Source organism: Panthera onca, chromosome D3, assembly GCF_046562875.1.
Source record: "Panthera onca isolate mPanOnc1 chromosome D3, mPanOnc1 haplotype 2, whole genome shotgun sequence".
NCBI lineage: Eukaryota > Metazoa > Chordata > Mammalia > Carnivora > Felidae > Panthera > Panthera onca.
The window spans coordinates 9,665,008-9,683,704 of NC_138350.1; the positions used below are offsets into that span (position 1 = coordinate 9,665,008).

At 53.1% G+C, this 18,697-nt stretch overlaps 1 protein-coding gene across 5 annotated transcripts; it reads left to right on the top strand.

The window, feature by feature from the left end:
- The first annotated feature begins 4,790 nt into the window (after nucleotides 1–4,790).
- SDSL (serine dehydratase like) lies at nucleotides 4,791–18,156 on the top strand. 5 transcript variants are annotated; one of them, XM_078435766.1, is made up of 10 exons: nucleotides 4,820–4,914; nucleotides 7,018–7,234; nucleotides 7,795–7,878; nucleotides 8,217–8,399; nucleotides 8,631–8,670; nucleotides 9,357–9,496; nucleotides 12,393–12,481; nucleotides 13,194–13,421; nucleotides 16,639–16,763; nucleotides 17,821–18,156. In XM_078435766.1, exons 4-10 carry the CDS (start codon nucleotides 8,226–8,228, stop codon nucleotides 18,012–18,014), a joined length of 990 nt encoding a protein of 329 aa, XP_078291892.1. In that variant the 5' UTR covers nucleotides 4,820–4,914; nucleotides 7,018–7,234; nucleotides 7,795–7,878; nucleotides 8,217–8,225; the 3' UTR covers nucleotides 18,015–18,156. The 5 variants fall into 5 exon arrangements, with proteins under 5 accessions (XP_078291891.1, XP_078291892.1, XP_078291893.1 ...); XM_078435767.1 differs by lacking the exon at nucleotides 7,795–7,878; XM_078435768.2 differs by lacking the exons at nucleotides 4,820–4,914; nucleotides 7,018–7,234 and adding an exon at nucleotides 4,947–6,158.
- Nucleotides 18,157–18,697: the final 541 nt, after the last annotated feature.

An 18,697-nucleotide genomic window follows, 5' to 3' on the forward strand; every position in this document is an offset into this window, starting at 1 on the left:
TGCACTACATTTTGTCCTTATGTCTCCTTAAGTCCCTCTTGGCTGTGACATTCCCCAGACTTTTCCTTGCTTTCCATGCCCTTGGCAGTTTCAAATAGTACGGGTCGTGGATTTTGTGTTGTGCTTTGTTTTGTTCTCATGAGTAGGATGGGGTTCGGGGATCCGGGGAGGAAGACCGTGGAGGTGACGCGGTCCTCTCAGCGTTCTCGCATCACGAGAAGGCCATGTCAAACACCGACGTGACTTATCGCTGCTGATACTAACCTTCACTGCCCGGTTGAACTGGTCTTTGTCAGGTGTCTTCGTGTAAAGTTCCCTCTTTTTTCCGGGTGTGGGTTTTTTTTTTTTTTTTTTTTTTTTAGGAGAGTCAGAGAGCGAATGGGAGAGGGAGAGAGAAAATCTTAGGCAGACTCCGTGCCCAGTACAGGGCCTGACACCGGGCTCGATCCCACGACCCTGGGATCATGACCTGAGCCGAAGTCAAGAGCTGGGCGCTCACCAACTGAGCCACCCAGGCGCCCCAGGTGTGGGATTTTTAAAAGTTGTGTCCGTCTGAAAAAAAAAAAAAAGTTGCATCCATCTGTATGCCACACGGACCGAGTGTTTGTTTTGGGGACTTACGTCCCTGTTGGGTCGTTGTCTTTCTGCAGGCCACTCAAATCTGTCTGGCTTGGGGCGAGGGCATCGTTACGCAAAGCCTAAGGATTTCCCGATGCTCCTTGCTTTCCTGGTGACAGTGATATGTCTCCTGTTGGGTCTGCACTGTCTCTTAGATTCTTCAGAATTTTGCTGCCCAATCCAGTCGCCGGGGGCCACTCGCAGTATTTAGGTTTAACGAAGATCGAACAAGACTTACAGTTCAGCTCCCGAGTTGTGCAGACACATCTCACGCGGGCAGCAGCCGTAGGTGGTGATGAGGGGCTAACACATTGGACAGTGCAGGTGAGGGGACATTTCCATCCCCGGTTTCATTACGGCCCCCGTGTCTCCTCACCCCTCTCCTCCCTCGTCCCCAGTTCCCAGGTCCCCCAAGGACAACCAACGTGATCGGCATTGTTCTCCACGAGCCTACAGGTATTTATACAACCGCAGGCTGGTATATGACGCACTGTGGGTCACGGTTCTTCGTAAAAAGAAAAGAAGCTCTTATCCACCGTACGTATATATGTTCTCCTCTTCTCACTTACAATGCGTTGTGACTGTCTCTTTGGGCCAATAGAGTTAGAGCTAATTTATTCTCTGCGATGACTGCACAAAATTGCGTGCTGAGAGCGTATTACGACTTAACAACCATTTCCGGATTCAAGGGCGTCCAAGCTTCCAGCTTTTTGTTTCTTTGTTTGCTGTTCCGAACAGGATTCTAAGAAACCTTCTCATACTCATATCCCTACCCTCTGGCACTTTTTACTTTGGAGAGTAAACCTCTTAAATTAATGTTTCTTGGTCAAAGGAATGGGTACGGATTAAATGGTAATCAGTATCGACAGATCTATTTTCCGAAAGGCTGTGGTAATTTCTGGTCGCCCCAGCCACGTACGAGAGAGCCCATTTTCCCTCATGCTCACCAGCCCTGGTTGTTGTCGTTTTCATGCTTTTCAAGAGTTTTTGCCAAACCCATTGTTTTTTTTTTTCCCCCTAAGTTTATTCATTTTTGAGAGAGAGGGGGAGGGAGGGAGAGAGAGAGAGTGTGGGAAAGGGTCAGAGTGAGAGGGAGAGAGAGGGAATCCCAAGCAGGCTCCACGCTGCCAGCCTAAGCCAGTCAGGACCCCCCCCCCCCACACACACACCCAAAGCTTTTTTTAATGGCATTTTATGGTTGCTCCGATTTTCATCCCTAACACTTTATGGCATCTCTGCACTGATATGTCGACTCTAAGCCCCTTGAGGGCCAGGAATGTCTATTTGTTTTCATCTCTCCTTCCCTAGGGTCTAGGTTTTGGTGGTTTGGGGTGATGTTTGCTGAATGCCTAAAGGAAAGGCTTGATTCTGAAAGTCTGGCAAGAATTTCCCTTGGTCTTGCTTGAGGGCAGATGTTAAGCTGTTCCCTTCCTCCCCCCCCCCCCCCCACCACCGCCGCTGGCTTCAGATTCTCCATCCAGAAAGAGGTTGGATTAGGCCCACATAGATTCTTTCAGCTCAGACATGATGGCTGTGGGTTTGTAAGTCTCTGAGGACAAGAGCATCCAGGTTGGATGTGGGCTCCCTTGAAGACTGGCCCTGTGGCCTGTTTGCTGGGCAACTTGGGCCGAGTCGCTCGACCTTTCTGTGCCCTCTGCTTCTCCCTTGATAACTGACTCCTTCTTTTCAAGGGCGAGAGAGAGAGGGAGAGTTCCGGTGTCCAAGGCTCTCAAACTCAGAAATCTCAGGGGCCGGGCGGGGGCCTGTTGGGTGTTGAGGATGCCACAGGGAGGGGTGGGGACGTTGGCGGGTGGAGAGCCACATATACTGTGTTAGAGGACATGGTGGGTTAGCTCCAGTCAGCGGAAATGCGGCCCCCGGGTTTGAGACCCTCTCTGCGCTAGAAGGATTTAGCGTCTTGGCGAGAGTCGAGGGATCCGAGACCTCAGCTGAGATGCCGTGTTGCCTCGGACATCAGAAGACCCGGCTCCACATCCCAGCTGGGTTACTCGCGGGCTAGGCTAGCCCCGGTCGGTGCAATGCTGCCCCCGTGGCCCGGAAAGTGAATGACACAGAGTCCGGGGTTAAACGGGGGAATCGGGAGGGCCAGTCTCCTGTGTCCGAGGTTCCATCCCTCCTCGCCCTGGCGACAGCAGGGGTGAAGCTGGTAAGAGGAAGCTTAATGAATAACCCGGGGGACTGGCCAGCGTGAGTGTTTGGCGGCTGTGGGCGTCAGGGACAGCGGCTGGCTGACGAACGTAGCTCTGGGCTCCGGGAGGGCACGGGTCAGTGACCCGGGCCACCCCTCCAGTCTTATCTGCCCTCTGATGCAGCCATCCTGGCGTCCCCACTTGGTGCGCTTCTAAGACAGGTGCTCTGGAGCCTGGCCCCTCGGCTTCTGAGCTCTGGCTCTGCCAGTGCTGTGTGACCTCGGGACAGCGGCTTGACCTTTCTGAGCTCGGCCTGGATGCTGACACGCAACGAGTATTCCGTGATCCGACGACGTCGTGTCGCCACACTTCCCACCCTCGCATGCCGCCACTGTCTGCTGTTCTAGATGTTCTACACGTCTTAACTCACGTGGTCCTCCCTGTAACTCCACCAGAGAGGTTGTGTTCTAGCCCCCTCTTACAGTTGAAGGAACAAAGCACAGAGAGGCGGAGGGACTGACCCGAGTTTGCACAGCGAGGAAGTGGCAGAGCTGGTGTTTGTGCCAGAGGCTGGTTCCGTGGTCTGCGTTCCAGAAACCGCTGCCGTGGCTCCCACTTACTATTCAAACAAACAAAACACAAAACAAAACCTTAAGAACATCGTAAAGAAGAGAAAAGACGTGTATAGTATTAAAAAACCCACATATAAGTGGACCTGTGCAGTTCACATCCGTGTGGTTCGAGGGCTATCATGCTTCTTGTTCAAGTCTAAGCTGTTTGCCAAGGCCCCACTCCTCCAGGAAGCCCTCCCTGATTCTCCCCCACCCCCAGCTGCCCTATGCGGACCTTCTGCTCTCTGAATTGGATGTCTTCCTCTCCCCTCCAGGCCAGAGGCCACCTCGGGGCACGAACTGGGTTTTGCCACCTCTGCGTCCCCAGTGCCCCGTCCAGGACAGGACATTTGACGAGGACGGGTACATGTTTCGTGGGAGGATGGCAAGGAAGCTGCCAGAACCCTCATCAAGGGTCATGGCCAAGCAGCTCAACTTGACCGCGAGCAGCCAGGAGTTAATCATCAAGCCTGGGGAGGTCACACGTAGTCCTAGGAGGGCAAAGGACATCTCGGCTGCCAGGTCCTTCCTGGAGCTCACCTCCCGTTTTGTATATAGGGAAACTGAGGCTCAGAGATGGATATGACTAGCTCAGTTTCACCCAGCGAGATGGTGACAAGATATAAATTTGCTCGTGTTATTCCTCCGCCTATAGTCTTCTATGGGTCCCCAGTACCCCTGGGTAAGTTCCAGATTCTGGAGTGGCATAGGCATCCTGCAGACTGTGGTTCCTTGCCCACATCTCCAGCCCCAAACCTGCCGTCCTCCAAGAAATTTCCCAGCCCCCCCGGGGCCAGGTGAGGTGCCTGCTCTGGGCGTCCACAGCCCTCCCCCACCTCTGCCTGATAACATCTGATAGCACACCGATGGTAACTGCTCTCTGGTGGCCCCTTGGGGCTTCATGAGGGCAGGGGACTTGCTGTGTCCTTTGAGGCTAAAGTCCCAGCGCTCGACACATAGTAGGCGTTCAGTACATATTTGTTGACTGAATCCATGGTCAGAGTCATTCATTTGAACCATAATAATTATTTGGGTGCCTGTGTTGGGTGTGAAATATTAGAGGTGAGGAGGGGCTTCAGAAAAAAATTATGCCTTCTCGTGTGACAGATAACAATTGTCTCTTTGTCCTTTGACCTAAGCTGACCTGACAGTGGCCCAGGGATGGTGGCTTGGCACACAGAGCAGATACTGGACCCTGGGTAAGAGGATTTGGAGATGTCGGTGTCACAGGAGAGCTGGTCCTTGGCCAAGGAGAGTCTAGCTGGGTGGCCTTGGCCAAGAGAGTCTCCCTCTCTGAGCCTCAATTTCTTCATCTGTCCAATGGGACCCTGGACAGCGCACAGCCAGGCAGTGAAGGTTGAATTGAATCTTGTCCCCTTTCTTCCTCCGGCGGGGAGGTGTCCCTTTAACGGGGGAGGAGGGGCCAAGGCTACAGGAAGTTGCAGGAAACTGTGCAGAGCTGGTGCTCCGGCTGGGCTGGCCGCCCGGGCCGCAGACTGGAGCCAAGCTGGGTCTGAGGACTGTTCGGCTGAGAGGTAATGGGGCCTGGGGCCCGAATGCTGCCCCTGGGGCTGTGTGTGCATGTGCGCGTAGGATAGTCTGGAAGGTTCTGGAGCAAAGTCCATGATGAGTGGACACAAACTGAGAGGGTAGGGGTGCGAAACCTTCCCAGGAATGCTCACTTAACTCGGGGTGCTCTGTGGTCTGGACTGCCTTGGAAAAGAAGGCGGGGTGCCGGGGACTCTGATGGCTGGGGAGCAGGCCCTTCTTGCCAGAGGGGCTTCCTGCCAGGCAAAGCTTCCCGGCGCTCGTCCCAGGGATTTGGCTATGCCACCCAGGTGGCCTCTGGGAAAGCCTGAGGGACAAAGGAGGCAGAAACAGCAGATGACTGTTACCCTAATTCATAGATGCGGCAGGTGAGGCCCGGTGAGGAAGAGGGACGTGGCCAAAGTCGTGCTTGCTGGGACCTGAACCCAAGCCCCGGGCTTCCCACTGCATTGCCCCACAGCCAAGAGGGCCCGGGGCTCCCACCTCAGCCCCAGTGGTTGCCACATATGGTCAGAGCCATGCGTCCCTAGGCCGAGGTCTCACCTTGGCCCCAGACCTCAGTCTGGGAGGCCTGCGTCCTTATGGGCATCTGGGCCTGATAAGGCTGTTGACGGTTTGAGGCTTGTCCATTTGACTGATGCCTGCCGTCCTTCGGTGGGCCGATAGTGTAACTGACAGCACTAGGCGGGCCTGGGAACTGAGCCAGGAGCATTTGGCGCCTAAGGACAACTGGCGATTAGTATGAAATGCTCACAACCCTAACCGTCCCCATCGTCGCCATCTAATAGAGAAAGCATGGCACCGTGTTAAGAACACAGATGCCCAAGTGCCCTGCCCGAGTCTGAAGCCTGGCCTTGCCATTTCCAGCTGTGTGACTTTGGGTCGATAACCTAACCTCTCTGGGCCTCAGTCTCGTTGTCTGTACCGCGGAGCTAGTGGGTGAACCTACCTCGGGGTTGTTGCGATGATTATATACGACGGCATATAAGGTTCCCGGCACGGTGCCTGGCTGGCAATGGGTTCTTCTCTTTCAGACTCCCTAGGTGTGTGTCTTCCTCCTAGCGACTTTCACCATTTCCGATTATTTTGTTTGTCTATACAGTTATTTGTTGATCGCCGATCTCCCCCATCAGCTCCAAGAGTAGATGTCTGTCCTGCTCACCGTGGTCTCCCCAGTTCCTAGGTCAGGGCCTGCACCTCGTGGGTGCCCTACAGACATGCTACAGTGAGGGTAAGCACGCCCGCCCTGTGACAAGGCCCCAGTGAGGAAATGCCTCTAGAGGACTCCCCTGATGTCTGGCATATACTGGGGACTCAACAAAGGGGGCTATTATTATTGTGAATGCACAGCATACGCTGCGAGTCTGGGGACTGTTATTAGTCTCTTTTTACAAAAGAGAATACGGCACAGAGAAGTTGAGACACTTGTTGGAGTCACACAGCTAGGAAGGCAGAGCTGGTTTCTAACTTTGGTCTCTGATTCAGCCCAGAGCCCGGGGCCAAGGTGAGGCCCAGGCTGAGGTATGCTGAGCTTGGGTGACCCACGGGGCCGTCTTCGTCAATGCCATGCTCAGTTTGAGAAGTGCCCCTGATGGAACTGGGTGGAGGTGCCTCAGACTCTGCTCTAACCAGGGAATCCCAGGGCCATCCCAGCAAGGGCCCCGGGTCAACTTCAGGGGCAGGAGCCCTGGAACTCTGGTGGGGCAGGGGCGCAATGTGACCAAGTACGGGTGGACAAGAGCCCCTTCCTCCCCCCACCCCCCCCCCGGGCGGTGAAAGCTGCAGCGCTCCTCCTACTGGCCAACAGCGGAACTGCAGGGGTTGGCCCAATGCTTTTTCTGCCCCCAGTGAAAAAAGAGGGGTTGCTTTTGCACTAACGGGGCCTTTGCTCAAAACCTCCCGATGGCTTCCCGCTGCAAGCAGAATTAGAAGAACATTCCAGTTCCTCCCCGTGGTCTGGTAGGCCCTTCCAGAAGTCCCTGCCCAGCCCTCCTTGCTCGCCTCCTGCGCCCAACCCCCTTATCCCTGCACTGGAATCTCCCCAAGTTCATTTCTCTCTCAAGGGGTTTCCACCCCTGTTCCCTCTGCAGGAATGCTTTTCCCTGGGCTCCCTGTTGTCCCTCATCTCCAACATCCCCGTTGGAGAACCTGCAGATCGAAAGAGAATTCAAAGACCTCTCAACCAACGCACACGCGCAGATCCGATCTGCATCCTGGTTCAAACTGTTAGAAACCCCAAATCACTGACAGCAAAACCGGCCATTTATCCAGCTTAATGAGAGGGAGGGAAAGGTGAACATTCACCAGGTATTTGATGATAATAAGAGATGATTAATAATATTTTTGGAAGTGATAATGGTATTTGACGATTAAAAAAAACCTTAGCATCCTTGAGGTGTAATTTCCATAAAATAAAATGAGCCCACTTTGAGTTAGAATTCAGTGAGTTTGCCCAAACGTATACAGTTATGAAACCATGTGGCTACCTTGTTGGAAAAGAGTTCTTCACTTTCAGAGATGTGTGCTGAAGTATTTGCAGATGAAATAATACAGGAGGGAAATGTAATAATAATAATAATGATAAATAGGGGCGCCCGGGTGGCTCAGTCAGATAAGCCTCTGACTCTTGATTTCCGCTCCGGTCATGATCTCACGGTTCATGGATTCAAGCCCCACGTCCGGCCACCGCTGGCAGTGGGGAGCCTGCTTGGGATTCTCGGTTTCTCCTCTCTCTCTGCCCCTCCCCTGCTCACATTCTGTCTGTCTGTCTCTCTCTCTCTCAAAAATAAATAGATTTTAAAAAATTTAAAATACTGCCTCCTGCCCCTGTCACCCCTGTTTGACATTTTGCGATCCTGTCTCCGCAGCTAGAATGTGAGCTCTGGCCAAGCAGGGGCTGCTTCTGACTTGGGCACTCCTGGGTCGCCAAACCTGGAACTGCCTGGCACATAGTAGGTGCTCAAGAAAAGGGTTGTTTTTTTTTTTTGCAGCCTGCTTGAATGAATGAATGATGAGTGAATGAATGAATGAATTCTACTCTCATTCATTCATCCCCAGGTACTGGCCACGTTCTACATCCCCAGCACTGTGGGCAACGCCCGTTACAGAGTGAAACCTGGTGGTCCAGACGGGGACACTGAGCAGCTAGGTGCCTGGAGTGTCACAGCTCCGCAGCCAGATAGGGCTGAGGGGCCTAGTCGAGGCTCTTCTCCCTCTTTCCCTCCTCTGTCCCGGTTAAGGGGTCTCCTGCTGGAGCAGCCTGGGCTATGACCGTCGCGTTCTTCTGCAGGCTGCTGGAATGGAGAGCCCCCTGGCAGACTGTGCTCAGGGTGGGCATTTCCATGTGGTCACTCCTCTGCTGGAGAGCCGGGCACTATCCCAGGTGGCAGGCACGACCGTCTTCCTCAAGTGTGAGAACGTGCAGCCGGCCGGCTCCTTCAAGATCCGGGGCATTGGGCATTTCTGCCAGGAGGTGAGGTGTTGGCAGGAGAGGAGAAGTGAGGGCGGAGGGGAAGGAGGAGGAGGCGGGGGATGGATGCCGGCTGGATGGGGGGCAAGGGCAGGAGGGGAGAAGCAGACTTGTACAGATGGGAGGGGCAGGACGAGGGGTGAGGAGAGGGCTGGGGACGGTCTGAGTCCATCCCGCACAGGCTCTGTGACATCTGCTTGGGTCAGCCCCTAAGCTCATTCCTTCTCTTCCCAGGCGGTCAAGAAGGGATGCAGACACTTGGTGTGCTCCTCAGGTGACCCTCAGGGCTGGGTCCTCAGCTCTGGGTGTGGGGGAGGAAGAGCTGGAGCAGCAGCAGTAGATGTCCGGGGATCAGCCTCCTCCCGAAGGTCCCGCCTCATCAAGGTCATGGTCAGGTGGCCACTGTCCTCTGCCCACCCTCTTCCCGTCATTCAGGACTCGTGGCAGAAGTGACCAAAACCCAATTTATACAGGCTTAAGCTACAGGTTCCAAGAATGGAAAATTCTTGGGATAAGTGGCTTTCAGGTACAGCTGGATCCAGGAGCTCCCCTTTGTATTTCTCCTTCTCTTGGCTTGTCTTTCCTCTGTACTAGCTTTAATCTCACGCAGACCTCAGAGCAGCAAGATGGCCATCAGGAGTTCCAGGCTTGCCTCCTGTCATCCTATCAGCCCTAGTGAAAAGGGAGCACCCCTTCTGGCTGGTTCTCCTCAATCCATGAATTGGTCTTTTGCACCCGTCTTGGGTCATGTTCTCATCCCTGAAAGTCACAGGTTAGGGGACTGAGTTCTCTGATTGACTCATTCTAGGTCACATATCCACCTCTGGGACCAGAAAGAGCACAGAAGGTGGGGCATATGAGCGTGGGGAAGGAGTGGCTCACAAAGGGAAGTAGCGGGGAGGGGGGAGAGTGTGTTAATGAGCCAAAACCACGCTGACCACCCTTCCAATTCTTCCACAGGGGGCAACGCAGGCTTTGCTGCTGCTTATGCCGCTCGGAAGCTGGGCATCCCTGCCACCATTGTGCTCCCTGAGGGCACCTCCCCTCACGTGGTGAGGAGGCTGCAGGGGGAGGGGGCTGAAGTCCAGCTGGCTGGAAAGGTAAGGACCCCAGGAAGGAGAAGCCGGATGGAGTGGGCTGTCCCCCTTTACCCTCCACTCACCCCTAAGAGATGGTATCTGCCCCCCGCCCCACCGCCATCCACACACATTTTTAAAATGAACTATGCCTGGAGCCCAGCCTTCTCTTAGGATGGCTGAGCCGAGGGGCAGGAGCGAGGCATGATGTATATTGAGGCCTAGCGCTTCCCGCCTCTACCTACCCCTCCTTGCCCTGCGTGGGCCCAGGAGAAACAGGAAGCTAATGGGCCAGGAGTGTGCCCGTGTCCTCACATCCTCACTAACACTTGGCCTTATTCGTCTGAAAATTGTTGGCATTTGATGAGACAAAAAGCGTAGAGAAAGATCACGGTGGCATCATTTCTCATTCTGAGACCACCCCAGTGAGAAAGGGGCCCGCCATCAAGGATATCGCTGGCTCATCTCGTTACTGAGGAAACAGAGATGCAACTATGTAATCCTTCTACCTTCCTGGAAAGAAGGAAAAAAAGCATCCTTGGAAAAGAGAATTTTTTAAAGCATCAGAATTAAAACTAAAAACCATACCATGGTACCTGAGACCTGGTGTCCAAATATTCAGTGCCCAGTTTCCTTCCTTCCTTTCTTCCTCCTTTCTTCTAGTTATTCATCCGTTCAACCATCCTCCCATCCATTACCCTCTTTCCCTCCCTCCCATCCATCCATCCATCCATCCATCCATCCATCCATCCATCCATTTATCCATCCATCCCTCATCACCTTTCCTCCCTTTGTCCCTTCCTTTCTCCCTCCTTTCTACTCCTTCCTTCCTTCCTTCCTCTCTTTCTCCCTCCCTCCCTCCCATCCATCCATCCATCCATCCATCCATCCATCCATTTATCCATCCATCCCTCATCACCTTTCCTCCCTTTGTCCCTTCCTTTCTCCCTCCTTTCTACTCCTTCCTTCCTTCCTTCCTCTCTCCCTCCCTCCCTCCCTCCCTCCCTCCCATCCATCCATCCATCCATTTATCCATCCATCCCTCATCACCTTCCTTCCCTTTGTCCCTTCCTTTCTCCCTCCTTCCTACTCCTTCCTTCCTTCCTTCCCCCCTCCCATCCATCCATCCATCCATTTATCCATCCATCCCTCATCACCTTCCCTTCCTTTGTCCCTTCCTTTCTCCCTCCTTTCTACTCCTTCCTTCCTTCCTTCCTTCCTCTCTCCCTCCCTCCCATCCATCCATCCATCCATCCATCCCTCATCACCTTTCCTCCCTTTGTCCCTTCCTTTCTCCCTCCTTTCTACTCCTTCCTTCCTTCCTTCCTTCCTCTCTCCCTCCCTCCCTCCCATCCATCCATCCATCCATCCATCCATCCATTTATCCATCCATCCCTCATCACCTTCCCTCCCTTTGTCCCTTCCTTTCTCCCTCCTTCCTACTCCTTCCTTCCTTCCTTCCTTCCTTCCTTCCTTCCTTCCTCCCTCCCTCCCTCCCTCCCATCCATCCATCCATCCATCCATCCATTTATCCATCCATCTCTCATCACCTTCCCTCCCTTTGTCCCTTCCTTTCTCCCTCCTTTCTACTCCTTCCTTCCTTCCTCCCTCCCTCCCTCCCTCCCTCCCTCCCTCCCATCCATCCATCCATCCAATATTCATTGAACTTCTACTATGTGCCTGTAGTATGTTAGAGCCAGCGATATAGAGATAGTAAGCCATGGTCTCTACTCTTGCAAAACTCCCCGATGTTGGGGAGACACACAGATAAGCAGATGGTGACAAGAGAATGTGGTAAGTGTTGTGATGGGAAGCACAGGGCCCTGAGGAAGAACAGAGAAGGTATACTGTTTTAATCAGTGATTGCTGCTAGATAATGCTGCATAACAAACAGCCCCCACATATCAGGGGCTTATGAGAAACATGATCTGTCTTGCTCATGGGCCTGTGCGTGGGCCAGGGTGGCTCTGCTTCAGGCTGCAGACGGGATTAAGCTGTGCACGCGTGCCCCTCATCCGTCTTGACCAGTGGCCACCTGGGACTTGTTCTTCTCAAGGTGAATGTCAGGAAGAGTGAGAGCAGAGTGCCTCTCAAGGCCGTGGCTCAGAACTGTTGTGCTGTCGCTTCTGTCACATGGCATTGGCCAAAGCAAGTTCCACACTGGGACCTACATCAATTGGTGGTGGAGAATGTCCTCTGCCCTCTCTAGTGGGAAGAACAGTGGTCACGTGGCAAAAGGCATGGTGTGTGAATGTAATGGAGGGAAGGAACTGGGCAGTGGTCCAAACTACCACCCGGCTGTGCCTCAGATTTGGGGAGATGACCCAGGAAAGTCTCCCCAAGAAGGGTCCCCTGGGTTGGGTCTTGAGAGGGGAATACAAGTCCTCCCATTGGAGAAAGGGCAGAGGGGGTCATGGGCAGAAGAAAGAGCGAGGGAAAGGCATGGATGGGGATGAGCATTGGTGCATTCCATTCCCCTGGGGGGGGGGGGATGACAGGTGAGGCCCGAGAGTGGGGGTGGGGATGGCCACCTCAGCAGCAGGGCGGCTTGCGGGTCAGGCTGGCACAGGTTTTCATCTGAGGGCAATGGGGAGCCATGACAGGATTTTGAGCAGGGGAGGGACACGATGGGACCCTTACTCGGGCAACGGACAGGAGGCAGGAAAGCCTGTGAGGAGGCAGCTGGTCCAGGTGAGTCAAGGGCCACATGGTTTTGAATCTCATTTTTGTTTCAATGACTCAAGAGAATGAGGCCCATCTCTGCGGTTAGATTAGAAATTCCTTGTGGACAGAGACCATTTCTTTGCTTTCTCTGCGTCCCCCGGCACGGGACTGGGGCCATCCAGGAGACCTCAGGCTCTGCTCCAGCCTCCGAGTGGTCTGATGCCTGGGGCTTCTGAGACCCTCGGTTTCTCTTTAGGTCTGGGACGAGGCCAGTCTGAAGGCGCAAGAGTTGGCCAAGAGGGACGGTTGGGTGAATGTCCCTCCGTTTGACCACCCCCTGATCTGGTAAGGTTGCTGTCCCTCCCTCATAGAGCTGAGAGCCCAGACCCTCGTTGCGTTGGCGTCCTCCCAATGTACAGAAGGGAAAACTGAGGCCTAGAAAGGAGAAGATGCTTGGAAGCCAGGCACACTGGGGTTCAGGCCCTGCTTCTGTCACTTGTGAGTTGTGGGACTCGGCAAAGTATCTCACCACCCCATGCCTCAGTTTCCACATGTATAAAATGGAAATGTTAATAACAAATCCTGTTTATGGCATGCACTTTGGGATGCATTTAATCCATTTGATCCTCCCCAAAGCCCTAGAGGTGAGTGTTTTATGCCCATTTCACAGGCACAGAGGGGTCAAGGAACTTGCCTGAGATCACACAGCTAGTACGTGGCCAAGACATCGGGTCCCAGGCCCAGAACTTGAGTCAGCTGGTTCCAAGTGACATGCTGGTCTCCTCTTAAGCACACACTAACTACCCATTTCCAAGGTTGTGGAGGGGATTAAACGGGACAGTGTCTGAGAACGTGCCTGGAAAGAATGAGTGAATGAATACATTGAATGAATGAAAGCTGAGTGAACTAAGTGTTCCTGGGTCTCCTCTCCCCTTGATGCGGGTGGGGATTGGGGTGGTGATGAGGAGAGTTTGTGTATATGTGAGCCTTTGGGAATGGAGGAGAGTTTGTGTATATGTGGGGAGACCTTGCTCAACCTGCTTCCTCCTTCCCCCAGGGAAGGCCATGCCAGCCTGGTGCGAGAGCTGAAGGCAGCACTGGGGACCCCACCAGGGGCCCTGGTGCTGGCAGTAGGTGGTGGAGGGCTCCTAGCTGGCGTGGCAGCTGGCCTCATAGAGGTGGGCTGGAAGCATGTGCCCATCATCACAGCAGAGACCCAAGGGGCATGCTGTTTCAATGCAGCCATCAAGGCAGGCAAGCTAGTCACACTGCCAGACATCACCAGGTAGGTGTGGGCTGGGGGCATTTGTGGGGGGCTGGAGGATGGGGGTGTTAGTGTCACTGGGCTTCTCAGTCCCAACTGGTGGAGGCAGGGTGTACACAAGAGGTTCTACTTCACCTGGGGACCCCGACCATGGAAATGTGGATCTCACTTAGAAGGTGATGCCAAACAAGTAGATGAAGGATATGATCTGTTTAAGTTTCATGAATTAATAAAACAAGTTTCATTGGTATGTACCGTTAAAAAGGAAGTTAAGTGTGTTGCAGGTAAGGTAGAAAATGTAGGCAAGCAATAAGCAACAGAAAACAAAATGGCACCTTCAATCCCACCATCCAAAGATGAACAATGGGCTACATTTTCCTAGTCTTTGTTTTCCCCTTGTGCATGCATAGTTACACACAAGTAAAATGTGCCTGGCATATACAGTAGGTGCTCAACAAATGTTTGTGAAATGAATGAGTGAATTTGTATATGTATATGTATTTGTACATATATATGTATATATATATAATTTATTTATATATAAAATTTATTTATTTTGAGAGGAAGAGTGAGAGAGAGAGAGAGCGAGAGCGAGCACAAGCTGGGGAAGGTCAGAGAGAAGGAGAGAGAGAGAATCCCAAACAGGCTCTGCACCTCAGCATAGAGCCCGATGCAGGGCTTGAATTCATGAACTGTGAGATCATGACCTGAGCTGGGATCAAGAGTCAGACACTTAACTGACTGAGCCACCCAGGCGCCCCCTAAGTCATCTATATTAAGCACCTATTGTGTAAGGTTCTGGGTGACCAGTTAGAGAAACAACTCAGTCCTTACCTCAAGAACTCTATCTGGGGGCACCTACGTGGCTCGGTCAGTTAAACATCTGACTTTGGCTCAGGTCATGATCTCATGGTCCGTGAGTTCGAGCCTCACTTCAGGATCTGAGCTGTTGGCACAGCATGGAGCCTGCTTCTCTCTCTCTCTTTCTCTCAAAAATAAATAAACATAAAAAATATTAAAAAAAAATAAATTAGGAATGCCTGGGTGGGTCAGTCAGTTAAATGTCCGACTTCAGCTCAGGTCAGGATCTCGCAGTTCATGAGTTCGAGTCCTGCATTGGGCTCTGTGTTGACTGACAGCTCGGAGCCTGGAGCCCGCTTCAGATTCTGTGTCTCCCTCTCCCTCTGTCCCTCCCTGGCTTGTGATCTCTCTCTCAAGAATAAATAAACATTAAAAAAATTTGAAAAAATTAAATTAAATTAAAAAAAAAAAGAGAGAGAATTCTATCCGGATATATGAGTCTCCTTCTTGTCTTTCTGGTTACCATCTCTCCTCCTTTCTGGCCCCACCCACCCTCCAGCATCTCTGTACTGCTTTTTTCCTGGAAATTATTTGTGCCTCTAATCTCTGAGCCTTTCTTGTCCTTTCCACCTGAAATACCAGCCCTTCTTGCATTGATGAAATCCTCCGTGGCTCAGCCAGGCAGTTGCCACCCAGTATATAGTTGACCTATAATACTCTATTCATTTCCGGTGTACCTCATAGCGACCCGGGAAGCCTATACATTACGCTGCGCTGGCCGCCTTGAGTGTTGTTGCCATCTGTCACCACACAAAGCTATTACCGTATCGTTGACTCGGTTCCCCATGCTGTCCTTTTCATCCCCTTGGCTGGTTAATTTCATAACTGGAAGTCTGTACCTCTTCCTCTTCTTCACCTGTATCGCCCATCCCCCCAGCCCCCTCCCCTCTGGCAACCACTAGTGGGTCTTTGTAGTTGTGAGACCATTTCTCTCTTGTTGCTGTTGGCTTTATTCTTGGCGATGGCGATGATAATAACCACCACTAAGCCTTCTGTAGAACTCACATCTAGTGAAATGCCAGGCTCTCAAATCTTTTAGGCCCTTGAAATGTTCGAAGTCCGTCTCCAGGACAATCTCATGATTATCTGCATTTTTCAGATTGAGGATACTGAGGCTCAGAGAGGTGAAGTGACTTTCCCAAGGTCACACTGCTTAGCTCAGAGCCAAGGTTTCAAACCAGGCAGCCTGGCTCCCGAATCTATGCTCTGGGCCCCTCGGGACGCAGAGCCAGCTGTGATGGACTCGGCAAAGTCTCTCCTGGGCCTGAGGCAAACTGCCCAGCTCCGGAAAGTGCCAGCAGGTAGGTGATCCCAAGCACAGAGATAAGAAGCAAGGACCTTGGAGCCAGACTGCCTGGATTTGATTCCACGTTCTACTACTGACTCACTACGTGTCCTGGAATCAGTTACTTATTCCCCCCGAGCCTCAATTTCCTCTCTGTAAAAGGCAGTTCATAAATTTCTTTCTTTAAAAAAAACTTTTTTTTTTTTTAATTTTTTTTTTTTTTTTCAACGTTTTTTTATTTATTTTTGGGACAGAGAGAGACAGAGCATGAACGGGGGAGGGGCAGAGAGAGAGGGAGACACAGAATCGGAAACAGGCTCCAGGCTCCGAGCCGTCAGCACAGAGCCTGACGCGGGGCTCGAACTCACGGACCGCGAGATCGTGACCTGGCTGAAGTCGGACGCTTAACCGACTGCGCCACCCAGGTGCCCCTAAAAAAAACTTTTTTTAATGTTTATTTATTTTTGCGAGCAAGAGACTGAGTGCAAGAGGGGAAGGGGCAGAGAGAGTGGGAGACACGGAATCCGAAGCGGGCTCCAGGCTCCGAGCTGGCAGCACAGAGCCCGACGCGGGGCTCGAACTCACAAGCCGTGAGATCATGACCCGAGCCGAAGGCGGACGCTCAACCGACTGAGCCCCCCGGGCGCCCCAAGAGTTCATAAATTTCTAACTCAAGGGGGGATCATGAGAATTGAAAGAGAAAATGCATCTATCACCCTGCAGATACTCAGCAAGTATTAGTTATCGTGCAGACGTGATAAATAGTTATTAACGAATAAGATGCAAAAAAAAAAACCAACCCATTTCTGTGCTTGGGTTTCTGGGGTCCATGCAAAGGAAGGGCACACTCATGGTTATCGAGTGGGAGGGAGTGAGGTGCATTTGTCCGCCATTCGTGGGACACCCGATCGTTGAGCACGTCCTCTGGGCCAGTGCTGTGCTAGCCTCTTACAGGGCTGAGCCGCGGCTCATGGCTGGATGGGAGGGGGCCCTGGGGCTTGGAGGGCTGGGTCCGCGAAGGCGGAGGTCCGAGGATTCACCAGCTCTTCCCCACACCCCTGCGCTCCCTGTCCTGCCTGCCCCCTCCTACAGTGTGGCCAAGAGCCTGGGTGCCAAGACTGTGGCCAGGAGGGCCCTGGAGTGCACGAAGGAGCTGGAGATCTTCTCTGAGGTAGTGGACGATGCCCAGGCCGTGAGTGCTGTGCAGAAGTTCCTGGGTGAGTGAGCCTTGCCCTCCCTCCCCAGGCTCGGAGACTCATGAGGTCCCTGGGCCCCTAGAGGTAGCGTGTTCTCTCTTGTCTGTATCCTCAGTGCCTGCCACGGGGCTGGGCGTGCGGTGCTTACCAAATAACTGCACGTTGAGTGCACAGAAGGGGCGTGTGCCGGGCCGTCTCTAGCCTCCAGGCTTCCATGTGTACCTTCTTCCTTCCGGCCGCCCATCCCTGGCCCCTGTCGATTTCGTGTGACTCAGGGCTACTCAGTCATCACGGCACCTGCTCCGGGCAGCCTCCTCCGGTCTCCCACCCACATCCTGCCGGGGTTAGAGACGTCCCAGGCATCAGTTTGTCTGTTCATACCTGCCTGGTCCTTATTCATCCATGGCACTAGATGTAGCCCCCGTGAGGGTGGGGCCTGCTGTGTCCTGTGTACTGTTGTGTCCCCAGAGCCTTCCTAGCATAGGGCCTGGCAGGGAGTGGGCACTCAATAAATATTTGTTGAATGAATGGGTGAATGTATGAGTGAGTGGAAAGGTAGATAATGGATGGATGGGTGGGTGGGTGGATAGATGGATGGATGGACACGTTGATTAATGGACACATTGACGGATGGACAGACAGTCCAATGATGGATAGGGGATGGATGGATGAATGCATGGATGGATAGATGGACGGACGGATGGATGGATGGATACATTGATTGATAGATACACTAATGGATGGACAGACAGACAGTCCCGTGATGGATAGGGGATGATGGATGAATGGATGGATAGATAGATGGATCCGTTGATTGATGGACACGCTGATGGATGGACAGACAGACAGTCCCATGATGGATAGAGGGATGGATGGATGGATAGATAGATGAAAGGTGGATGGATGGATGGATAGATGGTCAGATTGATGGATGGAGAGGGGGTCAGCCAAATGATGGATTGCGAGATGGCTGGCTGGCTGGCTTCATGGATTTGCAGTGCCCAGAGCCTACTGAGCACTGACTGGTTCCTCCTCCCTTTCTCTCTTCTCATCCACCCCCGTCCCCTCCTCCGGGCAGACGACGAGCGCATGTTGGTGGAGCCTGCCTGCGGGGCAGCTCTGGCTGTCATCTACTCAGGCCTCCTGGGGAGGCTCCAGGCTGAGGGCCGCCTGAGCCCCTCCCTGGCCTCGGTCGTGGTCATTGTGTGTGGAGGCAACAACATCAACAGTCAAGGGCTGCAGGCCCTGAAAGCCCAGCTGGGTCAGAGCTGAGGGCCCCTCCTCCGGACGGACACACCCGCAGGTGGCCGAGGGGCCTCTGGGCTCGTGGATGGCGCAGCCGCCTCCTACAGGAAGCCCTCCTGCTCCCTGTGACTCCCCGCAGCCCTGGCCAATAAACCCTTTCTGAGTTGAATTTGTGATTCCAGCTGGTCCGGTCTCTCCTCGAGGCTGGCTCTGCGGTGAGGCGCCTCTTTCTACATCACATGGTGATGATAGCAAGGAAGCAAAACTTGGGTCTCTAAGGGAATCCCGTCATGCGGAACCCCCTCAGGGCTTTCCTCCCTGGGGGACCCGCTCGGGAGGAGGGGGACCTCAGGCCTGGGTAGGCAAGGACAATATCACCAGTCTTTACCGAGCGCTTTTTGTTAAAAAAAAAAAAAAAAAAGTTTTAACCTTTATTCATTTTTGAGGGACAGAGACAGAGTGTGAGTGAGTGAGAGGCAGAGAGAGAGAGGGAGACCCAGAATCCGAAGGGAGCTCCAGGCCCTGAGCTGTCAGCACAGAGCCCGACGCGGGGCTCGAGCCCACGGATTGTGAGACCATGACCTGAGCCGAAGGCGGACGCTCAGCTGACTGAGCCACCCAGACGTCCCTTTACCAAGCGCTCTCTATGCATTTGCTTCTTTAATGTTCACAAAGGTCCTTATGAAGCAGAAACCATTATTATCACCCCC